Below are 14220 nucleotides of genomic sequence, written 5' to 3' on the forward strand. Positions count from 1 at the left end.
CTCTCTCTCTCTCTCTGTCTCTCACTCTCTCTCTGTCTGTCTCTCTCTCTCTCTCTCTCTAGAGATGGTAGTCTGTCTACCTTAACTATTAATTACTAAGTGATTAATCACAGTCATTTGTATTTGATTTCAACTCTCTTTCCCACAACTAGAGAGGTCTCTGGTCGTGATGAGAGCGTGCTGTACTTGTGTGTGTTGTTACAGTAAACGGCGGCTGGTCGACGTGGACGGAGTGGTCGGCGTGTAACAGCCGCTGTGGGCGGGGCCTGCAGAAAAGGACTCGTAGCTGCACCAATCCTGCGCCTCTGAACGGAGGGTCGCCGTGTGACGGACAGGCCATCCAAAAAATCGCCTGCACCTCAGTCTGCACAGGTGCAACTATACAGAACCACACAATCAGTCGGAGACGACTGAACTTTTTTCCCGAGATTTAATATTTAAAACTTTAGACACACATTGTTCAAATTAGACAGAACATGAACGTACCGTTCGGTCGATTCTTACACCAGACAGAGATCTTTTCCCCCACATTTACTTTGGCAGATTGTACCCGAATGAGAAATTCCTTCCATAAGCTGTAGGACTTACAAGTGAAGAATTCCTAAGATTAAGTGCATGAGAGTCATTAGAGTCTGTGACACTTGACCCGACAGAGGAATCCACCGTCTCGGAGAACGGGACTTTTTAAAAGGAAAGGAGCGTGATGTATTGCGTAGACACATTCTGACAACAGAAAACTTCTTTCTTAGACCATCCAAGACCCCTTTACCTGAGTTTCGGGTACTTCGCTGCACCTGACTTTCTTTCTTCTGCAGAACACAAAAGAAGATATTTTGAAGACTGTCGATAACCAAACAACACTGAACCCCATCGACTTCCATTGTACACAAAACCACGGAGACATTTCTCAAAATATCTTCTTTTGTGTTCCACTGATGAAAGAGACGCATACAGATATACACATATATATATATATATAGTATATGTGTAGTCAAAATCTGTCAGTAGGTTAGTTGTGTAAAGGTTTATAGTGTTTTAATGTCTGCACTTATGTAGCACCGTGGTCCTGATTCTTTTGATTATCTATCTAGCGTCTCTTTTATCATAAACCCTTTCCACGCGTCTGCAGCAGGCACGTATTGACATGACGCGTGATACACAGAGGTTCACGTGAAGCGCTGAACACGTATTTTGAACTCCTGCTTCCCCTGAACTGGCAGCTTTGAGTTGAACTCTATGTGCTCAGTGGTCACAGCTTTCTGAAAGACAATAATGTCAATGTTCTTCTTGAATCAGTAGATTTATTAACAGTGTGGTTGATGCAAAAGTTAACTCAACTGTAAAGCATCTCTGCAGCGAAAGAGTGATGTCATCATCCATCAATGTCTGATTGTGTGTGTGATAATTGTGTGTGTTTGCAGTGGACGGCGAGTGGGCAGACTGGAGTAAATGGTCTGCGTGTGGCACAGAATGCACTCAGTGGAGGAACAGAAAGTGTAACGCTCCCGTCCCTCAGAATGGAGGAAAAGACTGTGATGGAGTCACACTACACTCACAAAACTGCACTGATGGACTCTGTCTACTGAGTGAGTCAACACACACACACACACACACACACACAACAATCATTATCATCGGGATGGTTTGAGGTGCTCTGAAAGGTGAACATGACCTTCAGACGCCACGTCTAGCGCTTCTCCAAAGTGTGCTTCAGGACGAGAGTGATCACCCACAATGCACTGCAAACTCATCATGTTCTGACTCTGTGAAATGGACACACATTTTCACAAGTAAATTCTTAGAAAATGTGATTTTTATCAGAAAAGCCACATGACATTCACGTGTGCAAAAAAGGGCTGTCAAACGATTAATCGCCATTAATCGCTTCCAGAATGTAAGTTTGTGTTTACATAATATACGTGTGTGTACTGTGCATATTCATTTTTAATATGTATGTAGCTACGCTACGCTTGATATGTGTATGTTTATGTGTTTATGAATACAAAATGAATATGCGCAGTACACAGACATATATTATGTAAACACAAACTTTTACTCTGGATGCGATTAATCACGATTAATCTTTGACAGCCCCCCCAAAAACTCGTTTTGAGTATTTCATGTGGGTTTTCTGTTTGAAGGGTTAAAAACTGTTAAAAACAAACCCGCATTTGTAAACAAACCCACATTTGTGTTCAGTCAGTGTAACAGAATGAGAAAATTGGTCATGAGAGTTTTTTAAACAACTGACAGGTGAATGTGTATAATCATCAGTCATCAGCATCATGACACTTTCATTTGTTTGCTGCTGTTTAGAGAGATTATTGTGTGCGAGCGAGCGAGCGAGAGAGAGAGAGAGAGAGAGAGAGAGAGAGAGAGAGAGAGAGAGTCTTAGGGTGTAATAGATTTGATGTCTCTCTCTCCCCTCAGGCTCTTCCTCCCTAAAGTTTAAACTTGAAAAAGTTTTCCTTTTAAAAGTTGAACAGGCACAATCCATTTAACCCCATTCATGTCGAGTCTTCTCAGCGTCTCTCTCGCTCCCAAACCTATACGCGCTGCCGACCTAGCATTTAAAACATCACAACCACGCTTTTGACGCAAAGATTTTTCAGTTAAAACGTTAAAAGCAATTCATACCTCGTTCACACTCGACATCCCGTGTGATCAACAGGATTCACAATGTTTTGGGATCGTAACGTCGGAATGGCATTTAAAGTTAAAAATGACTGTGACCACATCACAATTGTAGCATGAACGTTAGTTTAGTTTAATGGTTCAGTTGATTTAATTTTATTTGCAGCACAGAGATCGTGGGTTTGATTTCCAGTAAAGTTAATGTGTAACTTAAGTGCACTGTGAAGTATAGTTCCCTTTTAACGCGTACGCGAGGGACAGCGTACAAATTTCTTCATCAGAATAGTACGTGTGTACTATACGCGCACCGGCGGAATTTTGTTACCTCGCGTACAAAGTACACGCAGGTCGCGCATGAGCATTCCATTTCTTGCAGTAATTAGTTTAACCACAAGGTGGCAATCGTGTCCTGGGCAGGGGCGGGTCCAGAGAATTTTATGGTGGAGGGCACAGGGGGTAACAACAATTCATCTGGGGGGGGCCGCCCAAAAGTAACAAAAATGAAAGCTGCCACTGATCGCCCACTTCAATATGGGCGATCACTTCAATTTATATTGTACAGTTACACACTGTTTGTTTTCATCTTGCTTTTCTTGGCCCAATTAAATCTGCTGGGTACATTCAAAACGTGTCCACAAACACAATAAATAGCAACGTGTTATTTGTACTGTACCAACATCACAGTGGCAACAATGATATGATACTCTGTTGTTGACTGTTAATTCATGTCACAAAACACGAAACATACAACGCATGCTAATTGGCAATTAGCATCCGTTGTATGCAATTAGTAATTGTTAACGTTACTGAAACAGTGGAGAGATGTTTACGTTTATCCAGATGGAGAGCTAACTAAAGTAAACACACAAGAACAGTTTCCCATGCAAATTGAATCAAATTAGACCCAAATAGACAGTCTTAAAGAACCTGTAGAGTTCTGTTCTTACCTTAACTCGGTGCACATAGGAGCATCACGTTGCAAAAAAGTCTGTGACTGGTGAAGTTACGAGTTCATTAGTGCAGCCGCGGAGCCACTTCCTTTGTCTTTTTTCCAAAATAAAAGCCTTCATTAGTTCTTAACACAGTCTAGTCACAAGGTTACAGATTATGCTTCCGTTTTAACGTGCAGCGTCGGTAAAGAGCTTTAGCGCAATGATTGACATTACCCCAAGTCAATGACCATTGGGGGGCACATGGGGTGGCCAGTCAGATTACAGGGGTGGCGGGTGCCTCCCGTGCCACCATGGAAGCCCGCCACTGGTCCTGGGAGCATTGATTAAAGGTAGCAGGAGAAAACCTGACCCCTGTAGGCCCGGAGAGGTATTGCAATATGTCGAAATGCGCATGCGTCAAAACCCGTGTATATGCGTGTGATTTGAAGGAAGTATACTTTGCAAGGCTGCGCGTTTCGCTGACTTGACAGAACATGGTCAATGTGAAATCAACATGCAGCGTGAAACATGTTTGCGCTTCGGTTAAAAACCAACTAGGCTTACTCATCCTGAACTCGACTGGATTCATCTGTGTCACATTTTATTTCTCCGATAGATTCTTTGTTGCCAAATGCAAATAGCTGAATTTAAAATAGTGTAACATTTACCACATCCCATCAGCTTTATAACTGACTGAGCTGTGGCGCTGAGACGAGCAATTTGTTTTAGAAAAGGGTTTGTTTGGACCTTTATTCGAATGAAAAACACTTCACAGATTCATTTGAGACTCTCCTCACAGCAATCGTTTTCTATTCTTTTGTTATACGCATTATGTTTTTAACTTTGTATTATAAATGGTCGGATATTTAATGATAATTCTCTGTTGAATTTCATGTCGTCACCTAATTCGAGAAGCTCATTCTCACCCCCTAAGCTATGCTGCGCTTTAAAAGAATGTGCTAAATGTCACAACAGACCGATGGGAGGCTTGAATATTTACCTGATCACCATCTCACCCGGGGAGCCCGACTGTCATGCATTTCAATATGTGCTTTCTCTTTCTGTCAGCCCTTCTTTTCATCACATCTTCTGTTGTCTCGGGTCACCTAATGGCATCAGGCTGTCTTTATTTTGCATGAATATGATTTTGTCTCTCTCTGAAGGTTCAGTACATCAGCTATCTCTTCAGCCTGTGGGGACGAGAGAGGAAGGGTTTACATGTGAGTGTCGCCTCTGTCTTGCGTTTTCGCTTGCATGTCTTTGACGCTGGATTTCATTCGTGCTCTCACAGGGTAAAAGTCGCCGTGTGTTTGCTTGAGTGTTTCGCTTTATGTTCTGCGCTTTATTTTCCCGGACCCTCGAATCACAGAATCTCTCTCACACACACACAAAATGGAATTCTCTCAGATAAAATCCTGCTATTCTTACACACACACATACACACATACCTTATGTGTACATAAATACACAAACACATAAAAACACACACGCACACACACACACACACATACAGTATGTGTACATAAATACACAAACACATAAATATACTCAAAAACACATGCGCACACACAGCATGTGTACATAAATACACAAACGCACGCACGCGCACGCACAGCACGCACACATGCACACACACACACACACACACACACACACAGTTGCCACTGATGTGATTAAAACAGTCTCTGCAGTCTAAACTTTCTTCATAAACATCAGCAGTCAAAATATTCATATATATTTTTAATATATGGGAGTTTTTTACAGTTTCATAATCTTCCATCAAAATATCATCATTCTCTCTGCCTCTGAAATGATTTTTCTTTTTCTGCTGGAGAAAATGTTACATATTAAGTATTTTAAATAATATTGAATTGAAATAATACCACATTTTTACAATTTAATGAAATTCTACATGTGACCCTGGACAACAAAACCAGTCTTCAGTAGCACAGGAACATTTCTGGTAAGGATACACGATAAATTATCGGCCAATATATCGACTATCGGCTTCCAATGTTAAAGAATTATCAGCTATCGCTATCGGCCAAAATTTCATATCGGTGCATCCCCAATTTTTTGTATTGGAGTTTAAATCTGAGCTGATGTAGTTATTAATGTGAAGCGTCAGCCGGCGGGCCGATGGAGGGCTAATCCTCATCTACACATCCTCCTCACATCTTTAAACATCGGTGTCTTGACATGTTGAGCTTTGGGAGATCGTGTGGTCAGATGGAAATGTTTGTTATTATGGATATAAAACTAAGAGAGGAAAATATCAAACAACCTCGTTCAGGCTTTCATTATGAAACAGACATCAGTCAGATCGACTCATCTTCATGATGACAGACATGTTTTACTGTAGCGTCCTTTTATCTGTGGCGTTTTCTTTCTGCTCATCATGACATGTTCACTTTTCAGAAAACACAAAGCCACTTTCAGTTCATGTGTGGTAGCCACGAGTCCACGGTCTGGTCCGGTGTGGTTCCAGGTTTAAAGTTATATGAATATGGAAAGTTTATAGGATCAATAATCAGCAGTATGTCCAAGATCTCATATCACAGTTATTGTGTGACACTGTACACCAGTTGAATTATAGTTTAATACGGCAAATTAGATGATGGTTGTGTTTTATTGTACATCACTCACAGAAAAATAGCGTAAGTCCTGCTCACCTGGATGTGCTCTGATATGTCTAATATTGTATCAATAGAATGTCACACAATATTCAGTTCACAATCCCACAATTATCTTGACAGTTACTGTTAAAATGTAACACATGCTTACAGTCATAGAGCTGTGAATATAACGCTCTGATCACGAAAATCATACAGATACTAATATAAAGATCAGCATTGATGATGTTTTTATCATTATACATATTTAATTATGTTTTATATTAGTATTATTATATCTATGTTCCACTCTCTCTCTCTCTCTCTCTCTCTCTCTCTCTCTCTCTCTCTCTCTCTCTCTCTCTCTCTCTCTCTCTCTCTCTCTCTCTCTCTCTCTCTCTCTCTCTGTCTCTCTCTCTCTCTCTCTCTCTCTCTCTCTCTCTCTCTCTCTCTCTCTCTCTCTCTCTCTCTCTCTCTCTCTCTCTCTCTCTCTCTCTCTGTCTCTCTCTCTCTCTCTCTCTCTCTCTCTCTCTCTCTCTCTCTCTCTCTCTCTCTCTCTCTCTCTCTCTCTCTCTCTCTCTCTCTCTCTCTCTCTCTCTCTCTCTCTCTCTCTCTCTCTTCCTCTTTACTCTCTCTCTCTCTCTCTCTCTCTCTCTCTCTCTCTCTCTCTCTCTCTCTCTCTCTCTCTCTCTCTCTCTCTTTCTCTCTCGTTGACTCTTGCTCTAGCTACATTTTAATAGCTGCATTTAGTAGCTTGGCACTTTTATCATCAAAGCTTGTGTGAGGGTTTGTATTGGTGTTTCTCCAGGGAAATGATTTAAATGACTTCAGGCATGTGATGGGGCAAGTTAAAGAGGAACACACAAAGAGAGAGAGACCGCTCAGATTAAAGTCAGATCTGTTGTTCGCATTAGTGTCTCACTACACAAGCAAACAGAAAACATAATGCTGTATACATCTAACAGGCTTTACGTTTAACAATGACATATGAATGAATTTATGAAAGGTGTGTGTGTGTGTGTGTGTTCATGTGTGTATATCCCGGTGGGGACCTAAACCTGAATACACACCAACACATGGGGACTCGTGTCACAAAAGCTAATAAATTGTACAGAACAATATTTTTTTTGAATCTAAAAATGCTAAAAGGTTTCTATGATCTTTAGGTTTAGGGGGTGCGTGTGTGTGTTTGTGGGGTGTCTGATCAGCAGAAGGTTCTTCCGGCCGCAGACTCACAGGTCAGATGGGTTGCCAGATACAGATTCTTCCTCTCGTTTCTCCTCCTCAGCATCTCCACGCCGTCTTTCTGCTTTAATCACTTCATGTGTACAATCAATAGTGTTTATAAGTCAAACGTGATACTGCATAGAAACAAGGTTCCACACACACACACACACACACACACACACACACACACACACACACACTAAAAAAAATCTTCAATAAAATCTTCTTAATCTTTCATTAAGGAGAAAAACAGTTAGTTGACCAATTAAACAACAGAGTTGAATAAAAGTCATTATGTAACTAATACACCTAAATGAATCACATGTACATGTACACACACAGACACACGCACTACTGGTCGATTAAAAGAGAAAAGCAATGACAGTCGTGTTTGGTCACAGTCATATTTGTCATCAGGACACATCTGTGATCAATTTTTATCTGTAATTATAAATTAATTAGGAGTATAAGCAGATCAATAATGCGCAGGAGAGATGAGCACGAGCCGTGGCGAGTTTAGCGGTCACACAGACAGAGATGAGATGTTATACACAAGTCTTCTGTGAACCACATTTCAACGCCTTCTTTCACATTCACATGAAATCACTGCTTCATATTCTCTTACACACACAAATAGTGTCATCCAACCCTCTGAAGTTGACTGGAAGTGTAGTTCCCTCATTAGTGCTGTTTGCATAACATAGGATAGAAGTGTGTTTTCACCATAGTGATTCTGAAATGACTTTTATCACTTCAGATATTTAACCCAGTGATGAAAACAAGTTCCCACCAAACGCAACTTGCGCGAATACATCGCACTATTTGCGCGTAGTTGGACGCTTGAACATTTTGAGTTCCAGTCTCGTGTATATATATATATATATAGATCAAATTGAGTAAAGATCATTTTTTACAACTTACCAGATTGTCCGACCTCCTCACTCACTTTCTTCCAAGCAAGATTCTTTTTATTCCTGTTTTGATAAAAGTAAGAAGATGTATCATACAGCTCCGGATATCCACATACAGCGACCATGATTTTGTCCTCCATTGTTGTTTCGGATTTCTGCCTCCGCTCACTACGTGATAATCACGTCACAACAAGAGCAAGCTCCTGATTGGTTAACGCGGCGTGAATTTTCGCCAAAGTTCAGAATTTTCAACTCGCGCGATTCACGCGTCAAACGCCCGAAACGCTCAATTCACGCCGCAGGATGTCCTATAGCATCTTTGCATTGACTTAACATGTAAATCACTCACGCTTAAAGCTTCGTTCGCATTTGGTGGGAACGCAGCTTTAGAATCTCTAATGATTTCTGTTCATAAGAACATTCTAGCAACACCTTAGCAACTGCATAGCAACACGTTTAAATTCACCCACAACTGTCTGCTCTGCTACAAGAGGAGTACTAATAATCAGTGTTGGGTAAGTTACTCTGAAAAAGTAATGAATTACTAGTTACTAGTTACATATTCAATAGTGTAATTAGATTACTGTACAAATGACTCTCTCCAAAAAGTATTTAATTACTTATTACTAATTACTATCTATACCCTACACCAGGGGTCTTCAACTACTTTTCTTTGAGGGCCAGATTCCAAAAGTATAAATAGGATGCGGGCCAATTTTTGACCATATCCTCATTTCTTCTGTTATTTTGTATTTCTGTTATTGCGTTTTGTTACTTTTATACTGTTTTTGTTGCTGTTACTTATAAGCCGTATATAAAACAAAAATGCACACAAATGTTGCATCCAGTATTTGTGCCTTTTCATGATATTAAAATAAAAGGAATATTGTCTTTTTAATTGTATTTTATATTCCTTAATGCGTTACTTTACCCCAAAATTGCTCCTAATTTACAAACCCACAGTCCTCCAGTACATCGAGATGTGGGTGGCATTGTTTTTTCAAGAAGATATTTATGAAGATATTTGGTTGAATTAATTAAAGTTAAATCAGTAAAAGTAAAAAACGCAAATACATTCAACACAAAAGTAATCCCTGCCCCTTGTGACGTTAAAGTCGCGTCTTATAAAGAGAGTCAATTGATCTGTGCAAGAAACTGAACGCTATTATCACATCTTCGGGTGAATTCCGATCGCATTCATGTTCCCCACGCACTTATAGGGCAGAGCCTTTGTATAGTGCGAGTTCTGGGGGAGATGAACAGCTGTTTTTCGTAAATATAGCCGTTATACATAATGAATGCAGTAATAAAAACAACACCATTTTCCCCTTATCTGAGACAACCGTTCACGAGGTGTACCCATCCTACAGTTAGCCTACTTTCAAGGGCACTAAACGTGTTTTAGAACGCAACGAAACCGATTGCCTGTGGCTGTGCAATGCATTGCTGATTAAAGCCACGGGAATTACTTTCGTTTTGAATGTAGCAGCGTTTTGGACTTTTAAAGATGTGGTGTCTTAGGAGGACGTGCATTTAAAGCACACCGTTCTTAAAGACTCTCCACTTATTTGAAATGTTAAGGCGGGCCTGGTAAAGATGATTGACTTTTGCCCGCCAGTTGACTAGCCCTGCCCTACACCAACCTTGATAGACACGAAACGACTTTTAATTTTTTCAAATAAATAATACAAAACTACATAAAGTAGTATTATTAACTGACTAAAGTATTAATACATTAATGCATGCATTTTAAAGTTAGACTTTGAATTTTAATATCAATTCCAGTATTGTATACATTACACAGTATTTAGTTTAATTACATCAGCAGTAACTGTAATTAAATTACAGAAAAAACAAGAGTAATCCCTTACTTTACTTTTTCACGGGAAAAGTAATTAAACTACATTTACTTATTACTCAGTAACTAGTTACACCCAACACTGCTAATAATTACTGATAACTGTAACTGCCAAACAGTAAAGTCAAGTTAAGCATGTAAAGGCTGTCAGTCTCTCTTAAGAAAGAAGTCAATCATTTTTCACGTTACATTTTTTGTAAGTAGAATAATTTCCATACATTCGTGCTCCGTCCAGCCAGACACAGCAGCATCTTCTAAACCCAGGGTGGAAGTGTCTGTTTGTCAAACCATGGCAGACTGGAGGAGTGTTTGGTTAATCTGAATGAAAGCATGAATAGAAATGAAACTGCGGTTATGTAAGTGTGTGATGTTTTGAAGCATGAGTGAAGTTTTAATCCGAGTGCTTTTGTTACTGTCTTAATGCCATTAATGAGTGATCAGCGCCTGTGTGTGTCTACACATCCACACGTTACGTAAACCGGGATTTAAATACACACACGAACGCTTAAACATCAAGAGACTGTGATCATTTTGTCTGCTTCTCACTTTGATGTACAAGAGCTGTGGTTTAATTTCAACCTGATCCCTATTAATCTGCACACGCACACACACACACACACACACACACGCACACACATGCACACACACACGCACACACACACACTCACACACACACACACACACATATAGATTTGTTAGCTGTCAGGTAAAGGTGTCAGCTCCTGTAGTCCGATGAAGAATGAAGCTGATTTCATGAAGATGAGTGATGTGTCCAATAATCATTTATATTCTCATTAAACTAAAACCAGTTTCTTATTGTAAGCTCTTCCTCTCACTGTCTCTCATCTTACTGAAGTTGACCGCCTTATTTTGTCTTTCTGCTTAAACTTATGCTGGGTTCACACCAAACGCCAACATTCACGTTCCACGCTCTTTATTACTCGCGGGAAAAGTTCGTTATTATATCTGACAAATTATTTCGCACCACCTGCCGCGAGTTCGCGTCTATACGCATCTTTGCATTGACTTTGTATGTAATTTACTCGCGCAAAACGCTTAATTCGCGTTTGGTGTGTTAGGCCCGGTTTCGAAGACAAGGCTTAGCCTAAACCAGGACTAGACCTCAGTTAAATTAGGATGGTTAAGGCACTAAAAATATCACTGGTTTGCATCTGGAGAAAAATGTTAAGATATGTCACGGCAAGTTATTTTCAGTTGAGACAAGTTTTTTAGTCTGGGACTAGTCTTGAAGGAAGAGTTCACCTGAAAATTAAAATTCTTTCATTTACTGACCTTCGAGTTGTTCCAAATCTGTATAAATGTCTTTGTTCTGATGAACACAGAGAAAGATATTTGGAAGAATGTTTGTAACCAAACAGATCTCGCCCCCATTGACTCCCATAGTAGGAAAAAATACAATGGTAGTCAAAAGTGCCCCAGAACTATTTGCTGTACTACATTCTTCAAAATATCAGAATCAGAAAGAGCTTTATTGCCAAGGATGTTCGCACATACAAGGAATTTGTTTTGGTGACAGGAGCATCCAGAACACAGAAACAGCACCAACAGTACACAGAGACCATAACACAATAGAATACAGTACACAATGATTTAAATAAGGGCCTATGGGTATAAACAATGAAGAAATACAATACAATAAACATAAGATAAAGATATAGAGAGTGTAAAGCTATGTGTGTATGTAAATATGTACAAGTAAAAAATAAGAATAGACTATTGTAGTACAAGGTATGTGCTATATACAGCAGAATGAATGAAATATAATTTACAGAAAAAGTTGTATAAAAAAAGAGATAGTGTATTATCTGGAGGATATAATTAATATTGCACTTAATTATTATTGCACAGAGTTATTAATTGCACGGTGTGTAAAAACATTTAACTGTTCAAGAGGTAGATGGCCTGAGGGAAGAAGCTGTTTTTGTGTCTGGTTGTTTTGGTGCTCAGTGCTCTGTAGCGCCGACCAGACGGCAGCATTGTGAAGAGATGATGGCTTGGATGTGAGAGGTCCAGGGTGATTTTCTGAGCCCTTTTCCTCACTCTGGATGTATACAGTTCTTGGAGGGTGGGCAGGGGAGCACCAATGATCTTCTCAGCAGTCCGAACCGTCCTCTGTAGTCTTCTGATGTCTGACTTTGTGGCTGAGCCAAACCAGACAGTGATGGATGTGCAGAGGACAGACTCTATGACAGCTGAGTAAAACTGTTTTAATAGAGTTTGTGGTAGGTTGAACTTCTTCAGCTGATGTAAGAAGTACAACCTTTGCTGGGCTTTTTTAGCAATGGAGCCAATGTGATTGTCCCACTTCAGGTTCTGAGAGATGGTGGTGCCCAGGAACCTGAATGACTCCACTGCTGCCACAGTGCTGTTCATGATGGTGAGAGGGGGGAGTGCAGGGGGGTTTCTCCTGAAGTCCACAATCGTCTCCACTGTTTTAAGCGTGTTCAGCTCCAAGTTGTTATGACTGCACCAGACAGCCAGCTGCTCAGCCTCCTGTCTGTACGCAGACTCATCACCATCCTGGATGAGGCCAATGAGTGTGGTGTCGTCTGCGAACTTCAGAAGTCTGACAGAAGGGTCCTGGGCAGTGCAGTCATTTGTGTACAGGGAGAAGAGCAGTGGGGAGAGAACGCACCCCTGGGGGGCGCCAGTGCTGATTGTGCGGGTGCTGGATGTGAGTTTCCCCATTCTCACTAACTGCTGCCTGTCTGTCAGAAAGCTGGTGATCCACTGACAGATAGAGCCAGGAACAGATAGCTGGGTTAACTTTGTCTGGAGCAGTGATGGGATGATGGTGTTGAAAGCAGAGCTGAAGTCCACAAACAGGATCCTCACATAGGTCCCTGGTCTATCCAGATGTTTCAGGACAAAATGCAGCCCCATGTTAACTGCATCCTCAACAGACCTGTTTGCTCTGTAGGCAAACTGCAGGGGGTCCAGTAAGGGTTCTGTGATGTCCTTCAGATAAGCCAGTACCAGTCTCTCGAATGACTTCATGACCACAGATGTGAGAGCGACGGGTCTGTAGTCATTCAGTCCTGTGATTTTGGGTTTCTTTGGGATGGGGATTATGGTGGAGCGCTTGAAACAGGAAGGAACAAAGACATTTATACAGATGTGGAACAACTCGAAGGTGAGGAAATGATGACAGAAGTTTCATTTTTGGGTGAAGTTTCCCTTTAAGCCTTGTCTGTGAAACCGGGCATATGTTTTACATTTATGGGTCACATCAAGATTTTACAAGGTCACATCATCTTGTATAGATCATATGTATTAGAGCGATGAAGAGCATTCTATGAAAGTTTTGTGTTTTGTGTCGTTCAGCCGCTCCGGGAGGAGACGAGGTGGCTCTGTATGTGGGTGTCGTGATGGCGGTGGTCATGTGTCTGGTCGTCTCTGTCATCATTGCCCTGCTCGTGTACCGTAAGACACACAGGCGCTTTCATTCGGACATCATGGATTCATCAGTGCTGAACGGTGGATTTCAGCCTGTCAGCATCAAACAAGCACGATCAGGTGAGCAAAAAACATTTATTGTGCAGACGCGGTTGTGCTGTCATGCGTTAGTTGTGTGAGTAACGTATTTCGTTTGCAAAAGGGCTGATATTGATATTACAGCTGTAAATAATTGAATTAATGCTAAATGATGTGGTAGAAAGAGATGCAAAAAGTGTCATGATGTGAAAATATCAGTTTGAAGAAAAATGGATGCATTTATTTTTGTGACAGTTTGATATGAAAACATTTTATTTTGAGTTAATTCATTACTGTTTATTGCCGAATGCAACAGTTATATATGAACATTTTCACACAAAAAAAACGTTTAATTTTCAAGAAGGATGTTGATCTACATCTGACCTCTTTAAGGAAATGTAAGAATTTAGGACTGTGATTAAAATAAAAATAAAATAAATATAGTGTAAAATGTAACAATGTAACATGATTTAAATTCCAGCTAGACACTGTAAGGCCGTGTTCAGACTTGATTTCTTTTTCAAAGCTGCTAGCATCTGTTTTACATTATA

General features: G+C 40.5%; 1 protein-coding gene across 3 annotated transcripts in view; it reads left to right on the plus strand.

Annotated features, from left to right (window-relative positions):
* Nucleotides 1-14220, plus strand: part of LOC130547139 (netrin receptor UNC5C-like) — a 113164-nt gene that overhangs the window by 92896 nt on the left and 6048 nt on the right. For 2 of the 3 annotated variants that reach the window (XM_057322841.1, XM_057322860.1), the window contains 4 exons: nucleotides 205-372; nucleotides 1422-1586; nucleotides 4730-4786; nucleotides 13520-13711. In XM_057322841.1, the coding sequence (XP_057178824.1) occupies nucleotides 205-372; nucleotides 1422-1586; nucleotides 4730-4786; nucleotides 13520-13711 (582 nt within the window). The remainder of the gene's footprint in view (nucleotides 1-204; nucleotides 373-1421; nucleotides 1587-4729; nucleotides 4787-13519; nucleotides 13712-14220) is intronic. The other variant, XM_057322851.1, reaches the window with a different exon arrangement.

This window comes from Triplophysa rosa, linkage group LG2 (genome assembly GCF_024868665.1).
Source record: "Triplophysa rosa linkage group LG2, Trosa_1v2, whole genome shotgun sequence".
Classification (NCBI taxonomy): Eukaryota; Metazoa; Chordata; class Actinopteri; order Cypriniformes; family Nemacheilidae; genus Triplophysa; species Triplophysa rosa.